This window comes from Crocuta crocuta, unplaced genomic scaffold (genome assembly GCF_008692635.1).
Source record: "Crocuta crocuta isolate KB4526 unplaced genomic scaffold, BGI_CrCroc_1.0 scaffold834, whole genome shotgun sequence".
Classification (NCBI taxonomy): Eukaryota; Metazoa; Chordata; class Mammalia; order Carnivora; family Hyaenidae; genus Crocuta; species Crocuta crocuta.
The window spans coordinates 117,050-136,749 of NW_027527127.1; the positions used below are offsets into that span (position 1 = coordinate 117,050).

Here is a 19,700-nt window from a genome sequence, read left to right on the forward strand (position 1 = left end):
GAAGGCGGAGAGAAGAGGAGCAAGTAGAAGTGTGATAATATGGTCATCTTGTATACCAGGTTCTCAACAAATCTTGTCTAAACTTGATGAAACGAGGGTCAGAGGAACCTGTAACTCTTGACCTGGGGATTGTGAGTTTGAGCCCCACACTGGGTGTAGAGATCACATAAGAACAAAATTTGAAAAACAGTGTAAACTTGATGAAACATGGTATATCATTACCACTTAAAGTAACACAAGCAAGCAACAATTTTAAGAACGAAATGATTATATTATAGCAATCAAATTAGGAAATAGTGATAAGAGATAATATTTGTGGGCTTCGTACTAAGAAGCAAATCCATCTCCTTTCAGACATTAATTAATCAGGAAATAAAATACATGATTAGGAAAACCATCAAAGAAGTTACTGACAGTAACCACTTCTAGGAAGTGGAGGCTGACTGGGTGGGGCTGGGGTCATAAAGACACATTTTGTTGTTTTGCTGTCCTTTGCCCCCACTATGTCTGATTTTTGTTTAAACTACATCCTATGTTACTTCTTCGTTAATAAATTAAAATGGTGGATTAGGAAGAAAATTTAGTTGTAACATCATATTTATTCCAACCTATCTGTATATTTTGAGCTATTTCAAATCAGTTACCATTTAGTCTTCCCACAAAAGTACAATGTGGCTTCCACTGAACTGCACTGTAGTGGACTCTGTGATTTAATATAATACTTCTAATTTCCTACATATTAAGATAAAATTTCGCCTTAAATAGATCTAAGTCAAGCAATATCCTAACCTTCTGCAAGGTGCTTTGTCAGTCCCTGTGCTCTCTATTAAGTGCCTGCCTTTGTTGTATATAGCTTAGTCACTCAATTATGGAAATCAGGACACCTGATGACATTCCTAAGTGTACCAATGACAATCACCTTGGAACAGAAATTTCAACCACTTTTTCTTTAGATAAATAATATGAACATCTGTCAAAGACAAAAAGAAGACAGAGATGATTCATGAAAGAGCATTATCAACTGTGAGAAACCTCTTGAAAAGTAACTGTGTTATGTATGAAAAGGTAGTTACTGATGATTCATTCAATATGACAAGAGAGAATATATAAATGAGATTTTGAGAAAAAAAAAGAGTGGGTCAGGGACAGATGCTGCAGGGCAATGTGGAAATGTTTATTGTATTACAAATATATTCAAAAATCACGAAATATAAGATTAACGAATGTAGTGTGTGGACATGCTGGGGGGACTGAAGTCTTCCACTTGAAAAGAAAATGCTAAAGAGCCAACAAGGACCCCATAACCTGATCCTCGAGATTTCTGTTCATCTGCAAACGTGTACATGAACAGCAAGATCAGTATGTTCAGGCCCTTACTGTGAAGCATGTGGCCGCATAAATCAGCACTGACTTATGATGCAGAATGGATGCCTCTATCCCTTCTCATCTAGCTGTACTGAAACTGTGCAATATTTTTCTTCGTGTCATGCTTAGGAAAAACAACGTGTTAACACTGCTTAACATGCCAAATGAGTGTGATCTTGCCTCCTTTTGAAAATCAGGTTGCTGAGTCATTCACCTGGAAACTCAGTCTGGATGGGGTTAATTAAATCCAGCTGGAGCGCGACATCTGACAAAGATGCTTAATGAGAGAGCATTTGTTCTTGGATTGAGCTCTACCATGAAGAAAATTTATATTCTGGACTTTTCTAGAAACAAGACCGGCATAGGGAAATGGGAGACTCGTCAAGAAAAGAGAGATCAAAGTGAGAAAAGATAAGCTGCATTGAAAATCAGGGCAGATGCAGTCCAGTGGCATTTCAAACACAGTTAATGAGACAATGTATTTGACCCTAGGCATTGGGCTGGATAAAAGAAATGGGTAATAGGAAAAGCAAAGTAAATATCCTTTGCAGTAAATGTGTTATACGTATGATATATATATTTATATATTACATGTATATGAATGCATTATATGTATGTATTTACCACGTTGTTTGGCTTTTTCTTGAACTGTTACTAATTCATTTACTAAGCTTCTTTACACAAGAAAAAGCAAGCTAGTTCTTTACCTTAGAAAATGTAATAGTGTATGGAATACACTTAAGGGTATTTGGTTCATTGTAACACAATGAGTTCTTTTTATGAAGACCGAGAGAACTCTATCTCATGCTTTACAGCAATTGCTCTGCTGTTCCAGAGCAATTGTTTCGCTTGATATTCTGAGCAGTGAGTCATAGAATTAATTGTGGTCTGCTCTTTGCCTTGGTTGCTAAGATGCTCAGAGCCTGTTTTAACCTCGAAATTAAACACATACACACACACACACAGACACACACCAATACATAGAGCCTCATGTATTTGCTATCTAAACGTGTATCTGATGAGACAAATGTTTCTTTTTCACATTATTAATCTGATGACAGTAATAAATTTTATTATAGCCATTCGCGTGAGATTTGGAACCATTTTAGCTCTGTAGTTTCGGCCCATACTAACAATTATTTGCGAAGACAGACCAACTCCGTTCTTAGCAAAGTTAGAATATAACCTTGATTTTCTGGCAGAGCCCCGATTTCAAACATGTTGGCCCCCTCCCATAACCATATTCAAGCTCATATATTTTAATATTTCAACAATTAAATGCCATATCACATTTAAAAAAAAACAGGCTATTCTTATTTAGGGCTTTCCAATGGATAGTCATATCAATATGGTTAAATACAGTAACATATAAACATGTTCAATAGTAGGAAATGAGCTGGAACCACACTGGAGAAAAAGATACCAGTCTCTAAATCAATACTTACAAAAATTAGTTAATATCTCAGTAGTCTCCTTACCTATGACTGTGGATGAGAGCATTTAAAGCCAGACCATCAGACCAGCTGGTGGTAAAGTTAATGACATTAACCTGTGGATAATTACGAGTTGATTGTCGGACCCAGCTCAGGAGAATCTTTTCACTGTTGGTTTGTTGCAATCCAGCCATGATATTTTTCATTACATTTTTGACCTACGTGTGGAAAGAAAGTTTCATAAGAAAATGCATTCCCTGAACAAGAACCACACAAACTTAAATTTCAATGTCCTAATCTTCAAAAATAAGTAATAGGAATTTTAGGGTCAATTAGTAATAAGAAAAAGTAGATTCTACAAGGAGGGAGTCCATTCTAATTAGTTAGGAATCTATTCTGATTGGTTGGCGTCATGATACACCATTTCTTGCAAGCATTTAATATCATTCCCAGACTCTGCCGCGTTGAACTATTAATTTTCTGCTTTTACGATTACTCATCTTCTAACTTTCAATGGGTATACTAGAGAAGAGTGTACAAAAACATCAGATTTGTTATTGAACAAAGCCTTAATATGACTTTTTTTTAAGTTTATTTATTTATTTTGAAAGACAGTGCAAGCAAGGGAGGGGAAGAGATAGGGACAGAGGCTCTGAAGTGGGCTCTGTACTGACAGGAGAGAACCTGACGTGTGGCTCAAACTCATGTATTGCAAGGGGCGCCTGGGTGGCTCAGTCAGTTAAACGTCCTATGTCAGCTCAGGTCATGATCTCACAGCTCATGGGTTCAAGCCCCGTGTCGGGCTCTGTGCTGACAGCTCAGAGCCTGGAGCCTGCTTCGGATTCTGTGTCTCCCTCTCTCTCTGCCCCTCCCCTGCTCACACTCACTCTCTCTCTCTCTCTCTCTCTCTCTCCCCCTCTCTCTCTCAAAAATAAATAAACATTTAAAAATAAAAAACTCACGAACCTCGAGGTCATGACCTGAGCTGAAGTCTGACACTTAACAGACTGAGCCACTTCTGGCACCCATACTAGGGGCTTTAAGAAAGAAAGAATGGCACAGTGGCTAAGAGAATGAACTCACTTTCTTTAAATGTAGGTTCAAACCCTGCCTTTGCTATTAACAAATTGTGTTAATTAGACCATTTAACCTTTTGAGGCCTCTTATACATACAAGGCTGTTTTAAGAATCAAAGGACAACTATACTAAAATAAAATCCCTAGGTTTGTAACTTAAAATAATGCAAATTATGTTTACTGACCAAAGTGAAAAACAGAACCAAAAACATGAGTTTGCCTTTTTAAAATAAATAACAAAAAAATCAACAAGAGTAAAAGTATTTATCCCTAAAACCTGTGGCTGTATTGCCCCGGGTTTTGTAGTCAGTCTGGTTTACGCTGTGAGAGCCGTTTTTCAGGAAACAGATTCACATGCAAGAGAAGAACAAAAGTTACAAATGCCCCAAACATGGGTCCAGAACTTTGGCTCGTTTATGAGGCCTCTTGGGTCCCGGGAGACGCCAGTGAGGAAGCTGCTTTTGTATTAAGAAAAATATGTCACAAAATCTCACTGACGGTACAGTCACTGCAGAGGTCCTGAGAGGAACACAGAAGACACATCCTACCTCTCCACAGGTGGTGAGAGGCCCGGCCTGCTGTCTAGAAGCACAGCGCTGGTGGCCCCGGGAAAAGACTGTTTGCTTGGGCTGCCGGGCCAGCCACCCAAGATACTGTCACTGTTATTTCATTGTACTCTTGATATTTTGGACCTGGTAAGCTCCGCTATGAGCTTTTCTTTCAAACCGTCTTAGAAGAATCGTGTCACCTCCAAAAATGTGAGGTGTCGGTTACGGTCAGGGAGACCTAGTCTCTCCTAGATGACAGGGCAGAAATCACTTCTCTCCCTGCCTCCAGAACGAAGAGGGACCCCGGTACTCCTTGAACAAAGGAATCTTGGAAGGATCATTCTTGACAAAGCGCCTGGCACAAGCAAGGGGCACCAAATGCAGACAAAAACAAGTAAAGCAACTTGTCCTCAAACCCCCCTTCTCCTCCCCCTACCTCAAGAAATGCTTCCTGTGACGGGGGTAACAAGGCTTTGTCTGCTCTGTCCCCTCGGGCTTCTNCACGCTGTCCCCTCGCCACAGTCCAGTCACAGGGGGCAGGAGTAAAGACCCGTGTGGCTCGGGTTGCCTGGCACTGGCAGGCCTGCGGTCGGAGTCGGTGTCGGCCCTTTCTTCTTCTGCCTTGTTGCCTGTCGCCTTCGGAGTCTCCTGGCGTGAGGGATTTGGCCTCCTCATTAAACGTCACGTACAAGTGCTCGCGAGCATGACGGTGGCAAAGAAGCCAGGGACCGCGGCTGCACTGAAACCCCATCTGAGGGCCACGTCTGAGGACTGGCGACAGCCGCAATGGAGACGGCGAGGTAGACGAGGACCGCCGTGACACTGCGAAGTCCCCCGTGAGCCAGCGCAAGCCCTACCACTGTCGCTCAGCAGCGGGGCATCGGCGAAGCAGAAGTAGTGGGCCTGCAGGAGTCGAGCAGGAAGGCACTGCTGCGGACGCCACACAGCAAAGGTGACAGGGGACTGGCCCAACCCCGCTCGCAGGAGGAAGCCTTTGAGCGAGGAGAAGCTGCAGGCACGCAGGAGGGCGGAGCCCAGAGGGTCACCAGGCTCTGGGCCCGTTTTAGGCTCAGGTCTGCGGACCAGAAGGTGGCTGGCTGGCTGGAAGAGCCAAAGCTCCACCTTTCTCTCTCTCTCCCGGAAGCCGGAAGGGAAGTGGAAACCCAGACCACGGAGAAGGAGAAAAGGGCCAGCTTCTTGGTTTTATTTTTATTAGTTTCTGTATATTGGATTCTCGCCTAGGCTTTGTGCAAATGCCATTCAGCGGGTTGCTCTATTTCGATGTTTCTTTCTTCTAACCTGTCTGATGCAGAAATCCACTCTAAACATTTCTCTAGGTTTCAGGAATGCAGTGACACCACATTACAGAACAAACTGTCTACACGGTCTACTAAAGGCATAATTACAAGGCTACTTTTTAAACAGAAGTCAGGCCCCATATATACCTGAAGGAAGTATCTAAGTAAATGTGATTCGTTTTTATCCCCAAGGGCTTTCCTTTTGGAAAGCATAAGGTCCATACACTACTAACATGTGATCAGATGATGAATATTTATTGTGTATTCTAAAGATGACATTTTATTTTGCTTCTTTGTCCATGTAGAAGTTAACCAAGGCCTCAGGGGAAAATACATATTTTAACATCTCCAATGTTAGTCATCTTTTTATGAAAGAATCAATGCAAATTTTAGGATAGACTGCTCCACCTAACTTTAAAATACTTGAAAAGGATTTGAGATGATGCTCTGTAAATGTGGTAATGATTTGAAGATGTGAGATCTTTGCATATATTTATCACCATCCCTTGATAGCGAAATCTATTATTTAGAGGTAGATTATCCAGGTTTCTTAATTCCTTCCTGACCTGTTTATTTAGTCAGTTACTCAGTGAATAAATAGGTCAAATAGTTATATAAGAGATATCATTTTTCTCATCACATTCTAAAGTTATAAAGGACACAACCTCCATGTACAGTGATTACAAGACATGTACTCTGTGTCCTGTGCCGAACCAGCACCGGACTCAGCACATACTAGCTCAGTGGTGGTGATTTGCACTGATCACGCAACCCTCCCATGATGAATGGGATTCATTTGTGAAATGCTTGGGCAGACTGCCCTCTGCGCACAAAATGTTAAAGGGCAACACAGTATTCAATCCAAAACTCCTTTACCATCATTATGTCATTAATTCAGCTTATCAGTCTCAGCCTCACTGATATTGCTTCTATTTGGGTGCAAATGTTGCTAGGAAAAAATAATAATAAAGGTCAACGTAGGATAATCAGTTCTTTTCCTACATAAAGGACAGTTACCCAGAAATCTTTATTAAGGACCAACCTTCAGTCGGACACTGAGCTGGTCCTAAGTTGAGTCTTAAAGCAGAAAAATTTCCCACCCTTAGGACTTAACAGTCCCTAAGAGAGAAAATCAGTTTAAACAAATGTGTGTGTGTGTGTGCGTGCGTGCGTGCATACAGCTATATACCTATTTTTAAAAGGAAAAATTTGAAATGTCATTGAGCTGTGATTTTGAAAAGTGACTAGGAGTTAACTGGGTAAAGATGATATGATGGACATGGAGGTCCACCACCAAAATTATCTTTCAAGGACAGGCTTGCTGCTGCATCTGTGAGTCCTTTCAGGGACTACCTGAAGTAGAGAGTCCTGTTACCTAAGGTCAAGGCCTTCCTAGGACAGCCCACATCTAGAAACTGCTGAATGGGTTAAAGACTTAGCCATGTCAGACCCATACAGAACAACACTCAAGAATTATTCTAACTCCCATTTCCACATGAGGTTCAATACAACTGTGGCTAGGTGTGTATCATACCTCTAGCTCTTCTCACTCCAGTTACCCTCGCCCATCCTCAGGTGCTGGTCCCAAAAGCATGCCTGAAGTAACGTCTTGCCTGCTAAATTCAATGCCTAGATTGCCAGAATCCATCCTGTGACCAAAAGGAGATATAGTAGGGGGGCAGGAGTAAAGAGGGAAAGGGATAGTCCTTGACAAGGGAAGGGTGGTGTGTGTGAAGAAGACAAGAGCAAGGACTGTGTTGCTCCTTAGGGAGGCAGGAGTTTACAGCAAGGCTTTCCACAGTGTCAAAGCCGTCTTTCACCTGTATGATGTGCAAATAATAAATAAATAAACTTTGCAGGGTAAAGTTGTCCTGGATTTGACTTTTTCCATTGACTTCACCAGCAAAGGTGGGGATGTGACCTCTGATAGCACACTACTGTTAGCAGGATATGTTTGTATCTCCAGCTGGTTATCAGAACCCAGCTGACCACCCTAAAAAGGAAGGTTTGCACTTAAAAAAGAAGGAAGGGGAGCCTGGGTGGCTCAGTTGGTTAAGCATCCAGCTTCAGCTCAGGTCATGATCTCATGGCCCAGTCCATGGCATCAAGCCACACGTGGGGCTCTGTGGTGACAGCTTGGATCCTGGAGCCTGCTTCAGATTCTGTGTCTCCCTCTCTCTGCCCCTCCTCCTGTCTGTCTGTCTGTCTCTCTCTCTCTCTTTCTCTCTCTCTCAAAAATAAACAAAAACATTTTAAAATTAAAAAAATAAGAAGAAAGAGAAAGATGCCAAGCATATGGCATATATCAACTTCACAATTTTGTTCAAGGCTGCTTATTCCTCAATATAGGCAATATTGTTCAGGCTAACAGTTTCCAGTTGGAAACTGGAAAAACAGTGACAGGAGACATACCATATGCATTCGTGAACTTTTATAAGTTCAAAGAGAAGACCTCCATGGCACTATTAATAACATAGTATGTGGCACTGGAACAAAAGATTCACATGTTTCCAGCTCTTAATGCCATCCTCAATCTGATAGATCAGGAAAGTACATTAAGTTAGCCCAACTGTCCTTTGATCTCTGCTGAGATTCAAGGGCTTCTTTGACTACTTAACAGGAAGGCAAGTATGTACTCTGTGAAAATGCCTTTGGGGATTCATCGGGTTTTGATGACGAGTACTGAGCAGGAGAAATTTTTTGAAAGTGAGTTTAGAAGTTTTAAGAGAACCAAGCAGGGTGATGGAAAAGAGATAAGGAGGCAGAGGCTGGAAAGAGTCTACATCCTTGCAATCACAAAGATACAGTGATTCAAGGACACAAATGTAAGACAACAGACTGTAAGCGGTCTCAGACAAAGAAAGACTGCAAAAGCACTCCTTTTGGTAATTGAGGGTGTGAAAGACCCTCCACATGCTAATAATAATATTAAAAAAATGAGCAAGCTCACAAGCAATTGAAAAAGCTATCAGGGTAGTTGTGAAACTCTATCTTGCAGTGAGTTCAGGAGTTGGAAAGGGTTTTAAGATAAAGTGAGATCATATGAGAGACAGTTTGGGTGAAAAATACAATTAAAATAGCCCTTTAGGTCTCCATGCATGCCTAACCTCTTCTGCTGGATTTGTCATGTCCAACATATGCTCCTGCAGAGCTTAAAGTGTCTTCTGCAAGCTGGGGCCCCTCCATGAACCATTTGTACCAGTGTACCAACTGATAGAACCCATTGTGTCTATACAATTGATGGTTCATTAGAAATTTCTGTACCAATTTTACAAGGTCCTACATATGTCTTTTGAGTTTAATGATAAAATGGCTTGGGTTTTGTGTGTCTTTTTTATTACATTTTTATAATGCTTCAGTTTTACTGTAATATGCATACGATGGAAAAGAGGGAAAAAACTACTTTCCTCAAGATAAGTTTGAGGAGTACTGAGCAACAGAAGTAAACCAGTTTGGTGAGGGGCCCTGTGTTGCCTTGCTGGTTCTATGTGACACCATCACTATATGGAAAAGGCCCAGAATTGGGAATCTTGGGTTCATCTAAGGTTCTTATGGTCTGTTTTCTGTTGTCATCCACTATGCTGTTCTCAATCTCTTCCCATATTGCTGTGAAATAAGATTGAGCCTGTTCAGAGTGTTTAGAATAGAAAGATATGGAGGTCAACTGGGTCAATATGGGGGTCAATTCATTTGCTGACTTGGATAGGTACACCACTGGTCTATATCCTGACTCTAAGCAGGACCAAAGTACAATTGAAGTTAAGACAACCCTACTAAATGAAATGGAGATATGTGCTACAATAATAAAGGTGAACCTCAAAGATTATGTTCAGTGAAAGAAACCAAATATAAAAGAACACTTATTGTATAATTCCACCAGTATGAAATTTCCAAAAAGGCAGACATATAGGAACAGAAAGTAGATAAATGGTTGCCCAGGGTTGGGGGTTGGAGTGGGGAATGACTATTAATAGACATAAGATTTGTTTTTAGGTTGGTGGAAGTGGGCTAAAATTAGATTGTTTTCATGGTTATACAACTGTNATATCAAAAAAGTTGTTTTCTGAAAAATTAATCACTGCTAGTTAAAAGAACAGACATCTAGGGGCACCTGGGTGGCTCCATCAGTTAAGTGTCCACCTTCAGCTGAGGTCGTGATCTCACAGTTTGTGAGTTGGAGCCCCACATTGGGCTCTGTGCTGACAGCTCAGAGCCTGGTACTTGTTTCAGATTCTGTGTCTCCCTCTCTCTCTGCCCCTCCCCTGTTCACACNAATTATTCATATGATACACCTGTAGTGAAAATGGTATACTCTAATGGGAGCTTTACAGATATTCTCTCATTTAATCCTGGTAAGAAATATACATGTTGATGGTTATTTTTTTTCTATTTTAACAGTGAGGGAATTATGGCCCACAAAAGGATGGAATTATACCCAATTTCACTATACGATGGTAAACTGGGAGGCTGAAATTTAAGTTCATCGTTGCTCTGACTGAAAAAAAATGTATACTCTTCAGCAAACAAAATGACCTTTGATCTCTTTTGCAGAGGTCTAATAAATATAGACATCAGAAAACCCTATGCTGAGGTATTCAGAAAAAATATCAATTTCAAAATTAGATTATACACTCAATTTTTATGTATAACATAAATACAGATAATTGTATCCCACTGAACTTTTACTGGAATTAATTTATACTGGGAATATAAAAGATTCACAGAGTCTCATTCATTTGGTAGAAATTAATACTTTTTACAGAACTATGTAGATTTGCTTACAGGTGAATTATAGAAGACACATATTAGTGGAAAATATTTTTATTCGCCTATTGATGAGACTTGTCTTTTTTGTCTCATCTCTACACATTGAAATAAAATTTAGGAAAATATTGCTGCGAATGTTCTAGAACCTGTTTTATAATCTGCTGATCCTTCACACCTCAAATGACATTAGTTGTGCCAATTTAAAAGGCAATGCTATGGAGATGGGCTTTGTATTGTTAGAGGCATACATGTTTGTTTTGCAGGTCAAGGGCAAACATGAAAGTAAGATCTGCAACGTTTTACCCAAAAAGAAAACATTCATCAGGAGTCTTACCTGCCAGTGGAGGATTATATTCCAAATCAACCCAAGAGTCAGTTTGTGATTTCCATCTACTATGTCGGTGCTTCCAATATTCACTAAATCAACCTGTTAAAGATAAAGGGAAAGCATTTGAAGGAAAAAGACAAAGTGTCTATTTGGAAAGAAAACAAAACAGGAAGGTAATTGCATTTAGCTATTTTCAGAACCTAAACAGTATTACAGCTTTTAAAAAAAAATCCAAAAATGAAACAAAATGCATTTGTAAATGGACTTTCTGAAACAAACAAGTACCCCTGAACACATTTATAAAGAGATAGGAAATGAATGTACTTTTAATATATAAATAGATCACTGCAGATTAAAGAGGCCAATCAGAATATCTCCAAATAAAATGTGTAACAATGATCACTCATAAAGGATTACTAAAATTAAGATGTGCGTCCTAATAGAAAATTGAAACTTAATAAATAGAAACTCCATCACTACTTCAATTTTGCTTAGAGGAGGGCTATTATAATTAGAGGTGACTACATTTGACTAAAATGCCATTGCTTTCGAAACAGGTATTATAACTCAAATAATAGAGCTATGGCGTGCTCAATTTTCTCAGTCCTGACTGGGAATCAAAATCTGGCAAAGTTTTAATTTTATTATTCATTTGTTTGTTTCTTTGTCTACTGAGAGACAGAGAAAGAAAGAAGAGAAAGCACGAGCAAGAGAGGGGCAAAGGGAGAGGAAGAGAATCTTAAGCAGGCTCCATGCTCAGTGCCAGCAGAGAGCCCGATGGAGGACTCAGATCTCAAGTGAGATCATGATCTGAGCAGCAATCAAGTCAGACACTTGACCGAATGAGCCACCCAGGTGCCCCAGGTTTTATTTTTCTTAAGGCAAATCCTATTTCCTGTCCTTTATGCTCCTAATATTTTTAGGTGGCATCAGGTTAAATGTAAGTATCAGGCAAATGGGTGCATAAAAAGATGTTCAACATTACTAGCCACTAGGGAAATGCAAAATATAACCACAATGAGCTAGCACTACACACTTATCATAATGGCTAAAATTTTAAAATAGTGACAATACCAAATGCTGATGAGGATATGGACATGCTGATCACTCATGCATTGCTGGGGAAAATGTAGTACAGGCACTCTGGAAAACATTTTGGCACTTTCTTGTACAACTCAACATGTGCTTAAGCATGCAATCCAGCAATTGGACTGTAGGGCATTTATCCCAAAGCAATGAAAATTTATATTTATACAAAACCCTATGTACAAGCGTTCATACTAACTTTATTTATAACAGTCAAAAACAGCCATCTGGGAGAAGACCCCAGATGCCCTTCAAGGGTGATTGGTTACATAGCTTTGGTAGATCCATACCATGAAAACCCACTCTGCGATGAAAAAGAACAAACTGTGGATACAGCAGAAACTTGACTGAATCTCATGGGTATTACCCTGAGTGAAGAAACAGAGCCAGTCTCAAAGGGTTACATATAGTATGGTTAAATATAACAGTTTTGAATAGACAAAGTTATAGAAATGGAGAAGAGGGTAGCAATTGCCAGAGGTTAGAGATCAGAGTAGAGGGGTGGAGTGGGGTAGTTGGATGTGGTTACTAAAAGGCAGCATGAGGGATCCTTGCAGTGATGGATCTGTTCAGCAACTTGATTCTAATGGTGGATACAGAAATGTACACATGTGATAATATACAGAACTAAAATCGCATGTGCGTGCATACCTGAGTGAAAGTAAAACTCCAGAAATACAAATACAATCGGTGGCTTGTATCAATGCTGATGTATGTAGTCATACCATCCTCTAGTTTTACGGTATTTTACCACTGGGGAAAAGCTTGGCTAAAGGCACACAGGATCTCTCTGTGTTACTGCTTACAACTACATGTGAATTTACAATTATCTCAAAATAAAAAAAAAAAAGTTCATTTAAAAAAATGGGCATCTGGGAATTCTTTAAAAGGATAAAACATCACGATAAAGCAACTAAACAACTTGAGATTAAGATGTATAAAGTGGGTGTGAAACCGTCCGGGCAGGAGTGAGGCTTAAGAAGTAACTCAGATTTCTCTCCCTATTTACTATCTTTGGTTCACTGACCCCTTTGGTTGAATTTCTATTTGTTGCCTCCAGGATCCTGCCATTTTCTCTTGTCCCAAGAGCAGCAACCTGAGAGAGTTACCCAGTCACGTATCTTCACATGGATATCTTCTCTAAATAGCCAAGTGTCATTTTAATTAAATCTTTCATCCTCTCTGGCTCTAAACCCTTGGTGGTCTATGTGTCACTGCAATCTGTCTTTCCAATTTGTTTCTTCCTTCAGTAAGATGGGTTCACCATTCTCTCACTCAATGGTAAATCATATTTCTTTCCATTCATATTAACTTTATAAATTTTATTATCTATAACTTGAAATTTTGAAGCTATCTGGGACATCCAGGTGAAAACAACAAAAAGGCTGCCCTCTGGTAAAATTGTCAAATCACTCCCAATTATGCCTCATATAAAATTACTTGCAGGTCCAATGGATAATCGAATACTCACATTTATTTTTGTATTCCAATTATATAAATATCTTTAGTGTGTTGGGTGAAAACAAAGAAAGGATACAGAAAAGAATGTAGAATCATCTGAACAAGAATAGAAGTTCAAGATACAAGTCCATAGTTTAATTTCAAACATATTTAATAGTGGAAAATATTACTGANTGCAATAGATTTTAGATGTGAGAATTGATACCATATGGACTCTACAGAGAAGTTAGTCTGAAGTTGTGTGTATATGGACATTTCAGTAAGGCTCAGTTGAGGAGTGGATAAATGGAAGCTCTCAAAGCTGGCTAACATGAAAGACCTTAACTTTCTTCTGTATAGGAAAGTCACAATGATACTGCCATTATAAGATATTGCATATCTACTTATTTCCGCCAGGGATGCTTTTTTTGCACTTTTGAAATTCAGGAGTATCTCATGCAAATTATCCCTAATTCAGTATGCTGTAATTCATTTGAATATTTCAAATTCTTGGGCATTCTCATAAATTTGTCTGATACATGCAGATAATAATTTGCCATAATACTTTTGTTTCAATTATACAAAGTAAAATACAGCAAGTTTCTAGAATTCATTAAGGAAGGAAAACATAGAGATCCCAGGGGAGGTTAATAACTCAAGAACAAGAAAGCACTATGATCTACATTTCATTTGGAGATTCCTTATGTGGTAGTAAAGGAAGGAGCTCCTCCATATGGAAAAGCTACTATAAATTCATCAGTTGAATCACTGACACATTCATTCAACAAATACATTTTGACTATATGTCAGACACTGATGTACTTAGAGCATGAAAGAGAAAATGTTCCTGCTTTCTGGAGCTTAATTGTAGTGAAAGTGATAATCAGACCATACATTGTTGAAAATTCAGTTAATTTAATGGAGAGGATGTGATTTCTTAGGAGATGGACTTATACTGGGGGAATCACTGCTAGTAGTTATGTTGAGACCTACCATAGGGAACATCCTGGGAAGACTCAGTGCAAGCAATAGACTTGCCTCTATCTACTTTCATAAGCCTTCTCACTATATCAGCAGGGAGACTCTTCCTCTGTTTCTTTATCCTCATAAAATCTGTCCTAAGATCCAATTTCTATTATGTCCAGATACTATGCTCAGCTCTGAATAAATAAGAGTAGAACAGAGCCCCTAATGTCAAAAAAGCTTAGAGGCTAAAAGCAGGGTACATAATAAAACCTCATTAAAATTAAGTAGGGTCTAGAAATTCCACTTCTGGAGATATACCCAAAAGAAGTGAAAGCCAGGACTTGAACAGATATCTATATACCAATGTTCACAGCAGTGTTACCAATACCCAAAAGGTGGAAACAACCCAAATGCCCATTGTCACATGAATGGACAAGCAAAACAGTATATACATACAATGAAATATTATTCAGCCTTAAAAAGGAAGGAAATTCTGACACATGCTACAACATAGATGAACTCTGAAAACATTATGCTAAGTCAGGGCACCTAGATGGGTCAGTTGGTTGAGCATCTGACTCGATTTTGGCTCAGGTCATGAACTCACAGTTTGTGGGATCAAGCCCAGTGTTGGGCTCTGCAATCACAGCACAGAGCCTGCTTGGGATTCTCTCTCCCTCTCTCTCTGCCCCTTCCCAGCTAATGCATCTCTCTTTCTCTCTCTCTCTCTCTCTTGCTCTCTCAAAAATAAATAAATATGAAAACATAATGCTAAGTCAAATTAGCCTGACACAAAATGACAAACATTATACGGTTCCACTTCTAACTGGTGCCTAGAAAAGCCAAATGTATACAGAAATCAAGTAGAATAGACATTATTAGGGGCTGGAGTAGAGAGGTATGGGAAGTTATTGTTTAATGGGTAAGAGTTTCAGTTTGAGATGATGAAAACATTTTGGAGATGAGTAGTGTTGATAGGTGTGCATCACTGGAAATGTAGTTCATGCCACTAAAGTAAATAGTTAAAAAGTTAATTAATTTATATGGTAAATTTTATGTTATGTCTGTTTTACCACAGTAAAATTAAATAATAAAAAGAAGCTATTCTAACGTACACACACACACACACAGAAGCTATAGACAACCTGTATCTAAAGGAATGTGGATGGATGTGTTCCAATAACATTTATAACAATGGAAAAACTCAAGTAGGTAGCTGTGTCTCACAGAGGCTCCATGGACAAAAAATATATATATTACAGGAGGGTAAGCAAAAGAACAAGGAGATATTCACTATTGATTGAATTTGTGAAGAAGGAGTATAAAGATTGGAAGAAAGAAAGTGGCAGATGGCGAAGGCATGCCAAGAAGACCCCACAGGACTAAAGATACAGGGGTGGGGTAGGGGTAACATCAGATTGGCAATTACAAGGATTGAGCTCAGGAACAATGTGGCAAGGGGTGAGGTTGTTCAACAATCTGGGACAGGATTATGAAGAGTCTTTAAAACCCATTTCACACAAGGAACTGAGTGGTAGAGGGGAGTTAATGAAGTAGAGAGACCTTAATAGCAGACAAGTTGTAGAGATCTTGGCTAACCATTATAGGCCAAAAAAAAAAAAATTGCATACATCAATTATAGATGTCTCAGAAGCTAATACAAGGAAGCTTAAATTTTTGTCAGGTACAACAACCTTTTTCATAATTCTGAACTCTAATGTATGTGCATTTCATAACAACATACTGCATCTTTAATTCCAACTTTACAAGTAATAAAAGCGGAGTATTAAATCATACTTTTGTGGAGATCATTGGTAGACAGTTACAATTGGTGATTCCNNTTTCACACATATATTCTCTGTTTTGTGTGCCTGAGGGGGTTGCTCTTATCACACTGCAATTAGTACCAATCATCAATCCTTTCTAAAGTCCAAACTTCATCAAGTCGTGTTGCCATTAGAGGGTATTTTATCATCCTGTACTTGGGTTGTAGAAACACGACCATAGACATTTTTGAGTGGCAAACTATGTGCTAACCTTTGTGCTGTTTTCTATGTGTGTTTGCATGTATATATATTCTACTTTTGTTCTTTCAAAAAATATTGTATCACTTTATATATATATATATATATATAGTGACCTAGATATATTTTACACAAATGCATGAGTGTGATCTCATACATGCATCTCTCCCACTTTTCTTGAGGCAAGTTTTCATTATCACTTTTAGGTGCCCCTCTTTCTTCCCCTGACTTCTTTCCTAATCTGACCTAAAACAACTTTCATATTTTCTCCCTATTCATATGATCACTGTATGTGTGAGTATCATAACTGCACAAATCTATGCGGTTTTATAGTCTATAAAAATGGCTTATTATTCAGATTCTATTGAATATTGCTTTTACTAAACAATAATCCCTTTTATTCATTCATTTTAATGGCTGCATAATATTCCATAGTTTGAAAATATCCTAGAGTATTTATCCAGCCCCCTGTTAGTGGACATTCACTCTGTTTCTATGGTTGTAATTTGTTTTGTTGTGATTTGCCATTTTATATAATGTTACAAAGGATATCTTGTATATACATCTGCAGGTAATTGATGCTTTTGTTGTTACAGCAGCTATTCCAAGGAATGTGTTTTCTATATCAAAGGTACACATATTTCTAATTTTGGTAGGTTTTTCTTTATAAAAAGGATTTAGCATTTAATATTTAAACCAGCAATGTATGAATAGGCTCTTCCTTTACCAGCAACAGATGTTTCTCATTTTTCATTTCACCTGAGAAGTAACAATATATTGCATTATTAATTTATTTCGATGATTCCTACTGCATTTGGAATATCTTTTTGCATAACCAATCATTACAATTTTGTCTGTAAACTGTCTCTTGATATGGTTTGTTCATTTTTCTGTAGGGTAGTTTTCTTTCCTTTCTTAATTTTTTGAGCTCTCTGCAACCAATACCTAACATTTATTGAGTGCTTACCAAGTGTAAGATATCAACAGTTTTATAATACTTCATCAATCTAAGTTTTGTATTCATAGTCATAAGTGAGATTGTCTTATACATTTATTATTTAATTTTGTGTTTATTGATTGTTGCTGCTAAGGTTATTCTGCAGGGTTTTATCTTATATGCTTTGGAATACCTTAAAATATACAAACTTCTTATTCTTTAAGGATTAGGTTTAATTCATATGTGAAGAATCCTGGTATATATTTCCATAGTAAATCTCTAATAACTTACCAATGTTTTCTAAAGTAATTAGTCTAGTTTAATATTCTGCTATTCTTATGTCATAATTTTAGTAATTTGCATTACTCTAGGAAATCATGCACGTCCTGGATTTTTCAAAATTAATTTCACAGAATTACTTATAGTATTCTCTCAGTTTCTTCTTTATCTGCAGCTACACATCCTTTTCATTACTAATCTTGTCTATTTTTCATTCTCTTCTTATTTTCTTTTGGTAGGAATTAGAAGAGATTTGCCTCATTTGTTGATCTATTAAAAAAGCTGGATTTTGAACACAATTCAACCTATATTTTTCAGTTTTCTATTTTGTACTTACTTTTCATTATTGTTTTTTTTTATAATCTCTTAACAGACTCATTTTAGCTTCTTTTTAAGTTTATTCATTTATTTTTGAGAGAGAGAGACAGACAGACGGAGAGAACGAGTGGAGGCAAAGAAAGAGGGAGAGAGAGAGAATTCCAAGCAGGCTCTGCACTGTCAACGCAGAGCCCCATGTGAATGACAAGCCCCATGTGGGGCTCAAGAACCATGAGATCGTGAACTGAGCTGAAACCAAGAGTCAGACGCTTAATAGACTGAACCACTGAGGCACCCGCATTTTATTTATTTTTATCTAAAAAATGTTAATCTTATAGGGTTGTCTCTGCATACAGCTTTGACTCTACTCACATCATAATCATAGTATAAGTATGAGATAGTTACTTGTTTATATGCCTTTTACCTAGAGAAGGACAGAGTGTCAAAGGTATATGAAGCTTTCACAAGGTCAGATTTAAAACCAGGTCTGGATATGAGAGATAATTCCTTAATTAAAATTGGAGACTTCTTCATGAAGTGCTTTAATAGGCTCTCTCTAAATTAATAAATATCACACACCACCATGTAGACAAGCAATATTTGTTTTGGTTAGGCTTTATCTCTTGCTGTACAACTCTTTTTCAGATTACCATGGACTATAAGAAATAGCCATGATTAATAATCGCTAGGATGCTAGAAGGAGGAGGGGTATTTTGTCATGCCTGAAGGGTACTGTTCATGGTCATAGGTTACTATTCAATACCTCATATCGACAGTCTAGCCATTTGGACTCTAAATCTCATATGCGTGTTTTTTTTTTATAATGCCATATTTCCTACCATGTAGCTATGAATGATGTTATTCTTATAAAAATCATTAATAGTGACTTTTAAATAATCACATGCATAATGGCTTCTTTTAAATGTTTTTCTAATATATGCTCTGGAGTTCTATTTTTCAAGGATTCTCAATCCAATTTCTAAATTTTTTAATGTTTCATTTATTTCTGAGAGAGAGAGAGACAGCGTGAGCAGGGGAAGGTCAGAGAGAGAGGGAGATGCAGAATCCAAAACAGGCTCCAGGCTCTGAGCAGGCTGTCAGCACAGAGCTCAACGCGGGGCTCGAACCTATGAACCATGAGATCATGACCTGAGCCGAAGTCCAACCCTTAACCGACTGAGCCACCCAGGCGCCCCATCTCAATCCAATTTCTAAAGAACTATGGAAAGGAAAAACAAAATCTAAAATATGTCAAAATTTGTGTTAAATGATAATTGTATGTCTGTCTAACAAAAAATTATGTGACAAATATGTTAATATATGGAACCAGTGTATGTATGTATGTATGTATGTATGTGTGTGTGCATGCGCATGTTTATTGTGACAAGCACTAGATAGCAGGAAATTCAATAATGAGGTTGCTAAGGATGCCCAAAATTATGTTTTCCTGTTTTGCAGAATGACACCATCAAATACCAAATGAATAGGTGGGCAAAAATTAAATACCATGCATTGAATTTTTGCAGACACAATTTACAAGTTCATCTACACATGAAGATTGGCCTTATAAGTTCCTACAAAGAGGCCTAAGACTTTACTCACAAAATAACATTAGATAATGGGTCAGAGTGTTGCAGTATTGTCTGTGAAGATGCTTTATTCAAACTTAATTTTAGAGGACAGAAAATTTTCATCATTTGCTTTGAAATCATGGAACTCTATTACAGCTCTCAGAATATTTAAATGTGAACTCTTAAATAACTCTTAAGAAAATATCCCCTGAGTCAGGAGGCACAAGCTAAAAAAGAAAAAAAAAAGCATATAGAAAAACTAAC

At 38.2% G+C, this 19,700-nt stretch overlaps 1 protein-coding gene across 1 annotated transcript in view; it reads right to left on the bottom strand.

Moving 5' to 3' along the window:
* Positions 1 to 19,700, bottom strand: part of LOC144221774 (dystrophin-like) — a 150,420-nt gene that overhangs the window by 89,433 nt on the left and 41,287 nt on the right. Inside the window, exons 4-5 of the mRNA XM_077752330.1 lie at positions 10,822 to 10,914; positions 2,844 to 3,016 (exon numbers count right to left, since the gene is read on the bottom strand). Coding sequence (XP_077608456.1) covers positions 2,844 to 3,016; positions 10,822 to 10,914 — 266 coding nt within the window. The remainder of the gene's footprint in view (positions 1 to 2,843; positions 3,017 to 10,821; positions 10,915 to 19,700) is intronic.